Source organism: Pseudochaenichthys georgianus, chromosome 6, assembly GCF_902827115.2.
Source record: "Pseudochaenichthys georgianus chromosome 6, fPseGeo1.2, whole genome shotgun sequence".
Classification (NCBI taxonomy): domain Eukaryota; kingdom Metazoa; phylum Chordata; class Actinopteri; order Perciformes; family Channichthyidae; genus Pseudochaenichthys; species Pseudochaenichthys georgianus.
The window spans coordinates 8,413,907-8,423,745 of NC_047508.1; the positions used below are offsets into that span (position 1 = coordinate 8,413,907).

At 40.0% G+C, this 9,839-nt stretch overlaps 1 protein-coding gene across 2 annotated transcripts in view; it reads right to left on the reverse strand.

Moving 5' to 3' along the window:
• LOC117448259 (spondin-1-like) overlaps positions 1-9,300 on the reverse strand; it is a 141,852-nt gene extending 132,552 nt beyond the window's left edge. For both annotated transcript variants that reach the window (XM_034085465.2, XM_034085464.2), the window contains exons 1-2: positions 8,757-9,300; positions 4,928-5,034 (exon numbers count right to left, since the gene is read on the reverse strand). In XM_034085465.2, the coding sequence (XP_033941356.1) occupies positions 4,928-5,034; positions 8,757-8,982 (333 nt within the window). In that variant the 5' untranslated portion in view covers positions 8,983-9,300. The remainder of the gene's footprint in view (positions 1-4,927; positions 5,035-8,756) is intronic.
• Between the last annotated feature and the right edge of the window lie 539 nt (positions 9,301-9,839).

The window sequence follows — 9,839 nt, forward strand, 5'->3', positions numbered from 1 at the left end:
TACCCACATGCCCATGCTGTGCATATAGAAGCACAAAGACACACATTTACAAGCAGACAATGCCTGTAGACAAAATCTTTAAGGTCTGACACATTGAGACAGACGTCCTTTATTGGTAGTAATTGGTGCAAAGAGCAGGATATTGCTTAAGGAAAAAAACAATAAGCAAGTCTCAGTTGTGGTGTTTTATTGAAACAGCAGGCGGGCACATTCCAGGACAGCTGCCAGAAGCAACCGAGTAGCAGCAAGCGGGGGGTGGGAGGGGGGGGGGGCGGGGAGAACACACAACTGTGTTCATTAACTTCCACAGAACAATAACAATCATGACATTGCAAAACTAACCGCATAATTAACTTTTGGAGAATTAAATGTCAAGAATATGAATTGCTGGATGAATTTCATTTGACATAAGTATTATTATGTAAACCACTCTGATAAAGAGAAGCTGAGTTTGATGGATTGGGGTCATTTAGTTAGAAAGGCAGTCTCGCTGTCACGCCATATCTTCTCTTATCCATCCACTAATATAACTGGGACAGCAAATTTAATAAAGAATATCTAAAACTCATTTATGTGGCTTCATCTTTCATGCAGGACACATCTTGTTTTGTACTTCTCAGAACCAAGTATCTCCTTTAAACACTTGACAGCTGACAGCATCTTATCTCAAGAGGCCCTAATTATTTTGCACATGTGGATAAAACTGTCAATTACAAGACAAGAAGAGTCTGATGGATTGGCCAATAATGTACGTATTAAACAGCTTGTAAAGCCGGATTGTCAACTTTGTCAAGCTCCAACAATATTCCAGCTCCTGCTCTCCGCCTTACACCAGATTCTGCTGGGACTCTGAGGTATTCATTGTGCAGGGAGAGTACATCTTATAGACTGTGTCACCAGTCCCTGGTATCCTTCTCTTCATTACACATTTAGTTTTGGAGAACTTCTAAGAAGAACCACACTTAAGTCTAAGCACCAAACTCCAAACCCTTACAAATAAATCAGTCTATGTACTAGATCTATATCTATTCAGATTGTCAACTTTGTTCAAGCTCAAACGTTATTCCAATTTCTGCTCACCCCCCCCCCCCCCCCCCCCCCCCCCCCACCAGATTCTGCTGGGACTCTGAGGTTGAGACTGTGAGGTATTTATTGTGCAGGGAGAAGAAATATAATAGACTGTTTTACCGAGAAAGTTAGCTCAACCCTTTACCGTTTTAGAATTACCTTTGGATACTTTTAGACAAAAGGTTCCCTGGTATCTTTGTTTTCATTGAAACAATCTGTGTCTATTGAACTGATAAGAAGTACCAGACTGAAGTCTTAGCACCAAACTCCTAACCAAAAAAAACATCAGTCCATTGCTCCAGCAATGTTCCAGTTTCTGCTGTCCCCCTTACCCCAGACTCTGCTCGGACTCTGAGGTTGAGACATTGAGGTATTTGCTTTTGCAGGTAGTAGAAATCAGATAAACCTTTTTACCAAAGTGATCCGAGTATGTTAGAACTAACTACAGAGATTTCAAGATTACTTTTGGCTCAATTCAGACAAAAGCGAGGTTCCATGGTATTTCTGTTTTAATTGGAACCAGCTGGTTTGTAAGAACTGATCAGAAGTAACACTCTGAAGTCCAAGCAACTCCTTACCCTAACCCTAAAAAAACATTTTTTTTATTCTATCCATCCTGTTTGGGAAACTCACACAAACAATGAGTTGTGTTATGTTTTATACTATGACAGTAATTGATTATACTTTTGCAAATACTTTCATTATAACGTAGTGGTTCAAAAAGAAGAGTAAACTCAGTCAAAGCTGAGGTTCAAACCTCGGCCAGGCATGCAAGACTTTACACGAGCAGAAGAAGTAAATTGAATAAATGACTGACCAAATTAAACAAGTGTCGACATACAAGTGTCAGAAACAGTTCCCAGAGGCAGTATGATTCACACTGAATGAATAAATGCTCTTGAAAGAACTTGAAGAGCCTATAACTCTCCTATGACTATACAATTATGATTATTCTAATAAAATAAAATATTTAGAAACTTTTAAATTAGTAAATATCTTTCTTTACTGTCATATTCCACTGAGTTGCCAGTTTATAAGGTATACACAGCTAAAACCTACAGTATACAGTCTGATATAACCGTTCTGAAATAATACTTCCTTTGGGGTAGGTAAGTTTTAGAAACCGGCTCGAGATACACTTTTTGTTATATTCCATTGAATGCTCTTAACATCCCGATAGCAATGAATATCTGAAGTGCTTTAACAAAAAATCCATAAAAAAATGTCATCTGTGGAAGCTGTGGAACTGTAAAAAGCACGACCAATCATTTTAGCCGGCCTGGCTAAAGTAACTGGATGGCCTACCTGCCTGTCAGCCTTCCATCTGTGCACAAACTTATCTCGTGCCCTCATTGGTCATGTGCGCGTTCGTGTGTGTTGGAGGAGGGGCTCTGTGAGGAAGTGGCAGATGTTTTCCGGTTGTGTATTTTCAAATTCTAGCTCACTCGAGCTGGTTTCTCCGAAATGACCTACCCCACCTTTAACAGGTGAATTAAAACGTCGGTTTAGTCTGAAAATAGCGTGACTGTGCATGCATAAGACTGTTTATCCCAAATTGATAAGTAAGTTCTGTGAAAGTGAGATTTTTTTATTTGGTTTTGCTGTTTTTAAACGCATCCCCCTTTTACCCAAAGTTTTTCTCAGTTTTCCCCTGAAGTTTTCTTCACAAATTCCTGCTAACGCCGGGTGATATATTGTAATTGAAATACAAAATGATCATTTTAAAACAGTGTTTGTACTCATGCTAATACGGAACTATGGTAAATGTCAAAAGCCTGAGCCAGCTGCTACATGATAGGCCGAAATGTATCATTGTAGTTTATTTCCCTCCATCATCAATGGAAACCCATAAAGTGCCAGCAAACACAGATTTTGCTAACATGATAAAAAAAGAAGAAAACAAATCAGAAAGATTCCCTAAACTCCCTGTTCTGTCTGCACGACATTGTTTCGAAGTTGGTGGGCATGTGGAAACAAGAAGCAACATCTTCTCGCTGTTGGCTGCATTAAAGCCGCCTCCTGCTCGTCTGGTAAGAGTCTGGTTAGGATCAGTGTGTGGAAACACAGCCGCCGATGTGTGTTCCTGTTTACAATGAGCGGGAGGTAATTGAAGAAGTCTGGCTCTCTCTTCAGGAGCTCTCTGCTGCTCAGTGGGAGCTGTGTTTCTGCTGAATCAAACATCTCTCACATCTCTCTCCTGCTTTCTCTCAAACTCTCTCTAACAAATGACTATATCTTCACTTCAAAAAGGGGTAAATTAATAATCTTTTTTCTCAAAGCAATGATACACCTGTAAGTTGGATGTAGAAAAGTAGGAATCAATATAGATGTTTTTTTTGCCCTCACAAAAGGGACTTATACAGATACAAATGATATAGACAATACAAAAAGAAAAAGAAAAAAGAAAAGATAAAGAAAGAAAAAAAAATATATATATATAGGGAATCCCTTTCCCATGCCACCCCGTCCCCCCCTCTTCCCACCCATCTTGCCATTTCACAGAAAATCCTACCTGATGTTTTTTAGCAATCGTCTGAGTTCATCTATATATTATATATATATTATAGCATAACAATTTATAGCATAACAATTTATCCACATAAAATACATTCCTTAATTCCTTTTTTTTTTTTTTTTCCACATAACATTTCATCTGTTTAAGCTGAATTGCGATTAACTCCTAATAAACCACAATTGCACCAAGGTGTGCGTATATGTACAATCATCATTTACATGAATGATATTACCCGATCAGCAGCTCTTTGAATAGCCTCTAATGTTTCCCCCTTAGCCTTATTAGCAGAAGCGATTGACAGCTCTGAAATTAGTAGGTCATGGAAGGATGATATCCATTGCTTAATAAATAAAGTATGTGGGGGTTTCCATCGTATTACTATTATTTTTTTTTAAATACCATTAATTATAGTGAAAACCACCCTTGAATGATGGGATAGTAGATAAAAAGCTTTAGGAATCAAAACTATAACATATAATAACCCTGTATCAAGATTGATGCAAAACAAGTGAGATTTGACCTTTTTAGAGAGGTTTAGAAGAAAAAACAAAACACCTCTGGTGTCATTTGGATAGATTTGCCATATCTCTGGAACCCATCGGTAATCCATCTAAACATTACCATTGGTGAGTTAGAGTGATGCGCAGCCAGCATGCCCAAAACCGGAAGCTCTCATAACAGCTATATATGAAAACTCTGTTTAATGCCATAAATGTTATGATGGATTATCAGTAATGATTTCAAAGGGACACAGAGACATTGGAGTAACCTTCAGCAGCGTGTTTATGCATTTTAATGCCATTGAACACAACTTTTGATCAGAAAACAGCAAAGGTAAGACGTATTTGTCGTTTTGGCCACGTAAAGTGAAGTTGTGTATTGTCTTTGCTTGCCTTCGCTGCCCTGAATTTTCGCACAGTGATGATACTTATACCATTGGAATCTGTGGAATCTCAGCTTTCATATGATATCTTGTTTGTGCAGATCCGATGAAGTATAACATATTTCTACCGTGAGTTCTGTGCTAAGTGCGTTAGCATTTTTTAGCTTAGTGCTAATTCAGAGGCTTGATATTACCCTTTTGTTTTGTTTAGCTAAACATATTTAATATTGTCTGATAGCTGAGTTTCTTCCCGTTAAGTGTGTATGACACATTAATAGGTTGTTAAATGTTAAGAAGCCCTGAGACACAGTTTCGTGAATATTGTTGTGTTGTGTTAACCTCCATATCAGAAAAGAGCGGGAAGTCGACTCCCACGTGCATGTAAATGAGTTCCCAACACAGAACAACTCATTGAGTATTCAGCGATACTTCCATCCCTCTCCACACCTGCTCATCCTTACCTGGAACTGGCCGGTGTAGTCGTCGTCTGTGGTGCCCTCTCTGCCCTCCTTCAGAGCGATGAGGGTGAATCCTCTGAAATAAGACGGGCTGGTTGCCAGGAGCATCACTGTTAAAGAAGAGAGCCCAAAGTAAAGAAGAGGCACATACACTAACAAATCAATGTTAACGTCACATGGTGCATGTATAGTGGCCGATCATTTAATGTGGGGGGGGTATATGAGGCCCTAAAGCAACTGCTCCATTATCTGTATCAAATGCACACATTGATGCCACCAAATGTCACAATAAAAATAGAAATTACTACAAATAAACTGGAATTAATTTGGATCTTAAATTATTAATATACTAGGGCTGTCAGTCGATTAAAATATGTAATCGCGATTAATCACATGATGTCCATAGTTAATCGCGATTAATCGCAAATTAATCGCACAATTGTATCTGTTCTAAATGTACCTTAGAGGTATATTTTTCAAGTTTTTAATACTCTTATCAACATATGAGTGGAAAAATATGCTTTATGCAAATGTTTGTTTATTATCATTGGACTGAAGTTCCCACTGTGGGTCAAAATAATGCGCTGTGATGTGCAGTCGGCACGTTGGATGCGATCCGAATTATCTAACGCAGCCCTTCGTCCTCCACAATGTTAAGCTGTAGCCACCCATTTAGCTATCGCTGTTGTTGTCCAGGCGTCTCCCCGGCAAACTTTCAAGCGTGGTCTGCCGCAAGCGAGCGGCAGGAGCGGGGCTGTCGGCATCAGCTGGGTGCTTGGCTTGCTGTTTAAAACACCTTTTTTGTATCCATATCTCTCGCTAGAATCTCCCACCATACAACTAACAACAACAACGTCAAGCCTTTGGGCTCTGAATCTACGGGGCGGGCCCGAGGACAAATACACATGCGTTTTTAATCATCACCAAATTCTGTGTAATTATGACCGATCATAACTCAGCTTTATGCAGACATATATTTAGCATGGTTTAGGAAACGGGCTCCGTGTTACAAGATCGGGGGTGCTGCAGCTCCTGATCGGAGCAGAGACACACGTTCACTAAGCCAAAAAACGATATCCTGTCACAGAGATCTGCTATTTTAAAGTAAAGTCAACACATATCCACCTTAAATATAGTCTATAGAACGAGAAAAGTTTTAACATATGGCTTAAATATATGACAAATGAGCGAGGGTGATGACGTCAGAGCATCGTCCTATGTGCCGGGGCTTAGCCCTGGACAACCCCAGCCCAATTTAACCCCTGGCTCTATGTTATATCCCACTGCATTTTAGAAAGAATACGTATTCAGCAAGGAAGACATTAATTAAAAAGGAACACCAATCGTTTTGCTTCTCGTGAGAAAAGAAAATATTGTATTCCTTCCAGAAAGAAGAAATGATCCGTTCCATTGTGTAAAACTGGCTGGTACTACGGCGACAACAACATAACGTAAAATGCAGCACGCACTGAATAAGGTTTTCTGTAACTGTCCAAGTCTGTTCAAGGTTTATTTTCCTTTATTAACCTGTCTTTAAACTGCGAGAGCCCATACCATGTTCCCTTTAGTGTTTACTTCCTGTATGTCTTCTTCTGCTGTTCCCTTTAGTGTTTACTTCCTGTCTGTCTTCTTTTGCTGTTCCCAGTCTTTTGACCTCTTTTCTTCTCTAATGGTTATTTTTCCATCCTTTCCCGAGCGACAGTTTAGGTATCATGAAGGAAATGAATCAGAGAATAAATGTCACTGTGTGTGCTGTGTGCTCTGCATGTGTGACCATTAAAGAGGGTTTCATCCCTCCATATTCTTCATCTTCATAATATATTTTGCAGGGAGTTTTTTGAAGGGCACAGCTAAGAAGAGGATCCATGATAAATCTGAGTGGAATATTATTTGGATCGCCCCTGCCCTACCTTGCATCTTCATACCAGTCAATATATATTAGACTGTGCTCCTGGTGCTGATAAGGAATATGTCAATATTTTCAATCACAGTTCTAAAAAGTGAACTTATTTGCTACCTAAGGCAGTGTTGTATTCGTCTTCCTTGGGTGATGTCCTTCACAGGTCACTGACAGAGGTTTAGTCCTGGATTGTCAAACATTTCCATAATCTCAAGTGTTATATGGGAATGAGGACCCTTGAATTTCGTCTGTATTGTTGAGCCCTGTGTCAACACTGTAGCATGCCTGGTCTTCTGAAATATTCCCATCTTATCAGTGGAGATATTTTATTCTGAATACTATTTTGATTTAAAAGTAGAGAAAGGGATACAGCTGTATTTTTGTTGTTTCTGAAACTGCTATAAACTCACCAAGAATGTCTGAGTAAGTAAGGCCACTGTAGTGCATATTGAGGCTCTTGTACTTACCTTACTTATACGTAGGTATAGCAAAGTCATATGTGTACTCAAATAGTGTACTGTTCACTCCACTTCTTTATTTGACACGATGAGTTACTTTGCAGGTTGCCACTATTAATTAAAACATATATAATCAGGTAATGAATCATGATGTTATAATATGTATTAATATAACTGGCAGTATAAAAAGTAATTCAAGTTAGTTCCACCCTTAACAGCTAAAAAAGCACATTAATTAATGATCTAGTGGTAGAATATATATTATTCCAAAAATGTCCTTTATGCATTATGAGAACTTTAAGTGTGATGATGTATTTGTGATGGTTATAATTGTTTAGATAAGTACAATGTTAAATGCCCAGACTTAAACTTGTAACAGAGTATTTCCACACTTTGGTTTTACTACTTTCACTAAATACAAGCTCTTCTTCCAACACTGTCTGTGTGTGAGGAGAGGAAGTGAATGCAGGTTGGTCGTTAAAAAACGAAGTAGCCTTACAAACCACAACTCTCCTCTATAGAAACAATGCAGAACATTTTATTGATGAAAAAGTATTCAACTTCAATCTACTTGTGGGTATTGCGAATTAGATTTTGACTGTCTAATTTAGCAAGTAAATGGTTTTTTGTTTTTGTACTTTTGATCAATTTTTTTTACACCATGTATTCGTACATTTCTTGTTTTAGCCTGGACCATTGACATTCCTCACGGTTTGATTTGTATATCTTCTACCAGAAACACATGTTATGATCTCCTGCAATAATAACACTGTGAAAGTGGCAAGGGTGGAAAGTAACTAAGTACATTTACTCAAATACTGTACTTAAGTGTAATTTTGAGGTACTTGTATTTTATTTTACTTGAGTGTTTCCATTTGATGCTACTAGAGTACAATTCAGAGTTAAATCGTGTACTTTTACTCCACTACATTTATTTAATACCTTTAGTTACTTTACAGATTTGTATTAAGGATGTGAAATCTAATCAATTCTTAAATCAGACTTTAGTTCCACCTGGAGTAAATTCACAAGCTACCCTGCAGTATACAAAGTCTTACAACTAGCTGCACCTTTACCAGCTTTGAGAACACTTTAATGATCAATCATTATAAAGCATATATTGTTCTGAAACGGAACAATCTGCAGAACGACTACTTTTACTTTGGGTACTTGCATTTTCATGTACTTGAGTAACATTTGTAATGCAAGACTACTTGTAACAGAGTATTCCTACACTCTGGTACTTCTGCTTTAGTAGCCTACTTCTCCCAGCTCCGGAAAGAGGAGGCAGACTGACTGGAAGTTGTACTTTAATTCTATGGCTATTAATTGCAATGTAAGATGGTTAGACGTAGGCTACTCAAGGTTTGTGGAAATATAATACAATTAATATTACATTTGGAATACATATGCCCTGTTTACCAACTTGCAAAACGCCACAAGTTTACGCACTGATTGGGCTGAAGGACCGTACCTCTGTAGGTGCTGCCCGGCTGGTAGGACTCCGGGTCCCCCTCCACTCGGAGCCTGAACTCATGGTGCCCATCCTTCCGGGTCCCCTGCGTCTGCGCCCGGAGGATCCGCCCGCAGTACCCGTCCGACCTTCCTCCGGAGGGCTCCTCCACGAAAGCGACGGCGTTGCAAACCAAACTCGCTAGGAAATAGTACTGCAAAAACAGCACATGTAGATACATTCCCATTTCGGAGCCCGCAGTGTGGAGTTTGATAAAAAATAAGTGGACAGGCAGCTTCAGCCCTTTTCCAGAGGAACTCCCACCAAACTGCAGCAGCGTCACAGTCAGTGTTAGAGGAGATGAGAAGGAGACAAGTCCATCCTGAACTGGAGAGGAAGAGCGCGTCCGGGGCGCACCACGGTGGAGCGGTGCGGAGAGAAGAGAGGAGCTGATGCTGGTCCAGGATCAGTTTGTGGGTGTAGATAGAGAGTCTGGCAGCAGCGGGGATGGAGGGGAGGGTGCGCCTAATAAGTGAGGCGCGGCTGTCTCCTTGACTAGACTGGAGCGAGGGAAGGACCAAACTGGAGCTCCGCGCTGTAAGAGCCAGCCCTCCCCTGATACCAGGGACGTGCACAGACATTTGGAGGGGCTATTGCTCTAAACTGGAAAAAGGCACCCCCCCCCCTTTCATCTCTACCCCTGAAGGCCAAGCCTTGTCTTGCAAGATATAATGTGATCTCTATCAACCGGAAGATGATCTCTCTGTTTTTTTGCCTCTCTTTATTTTGCTGCTTGCATCTGTGAATCCAACACGTTCTCACTCCCAACCCGTCACATGTTGACGGACGGTCAGGGCCCCTCCCCGTCACTTTATTAACAGCAATTTGGCTCGACCAAAAATCGTTTATAAATGTGCTATATAAATAAAACTTGATTTGATTTATTATGTACAGGGTACCCCTTGCGCGTCAGTTTTCAATGGGCAGGGCGTCCCATTGACTTGCATAGAGCTCCCTGAACGTTGGTAATAGACGAGTTGGGATCGCGGCAAAATGCTCTCCGCAGATCCATTCTCACAGCGTTTATCAACCTTTTTCTTACTC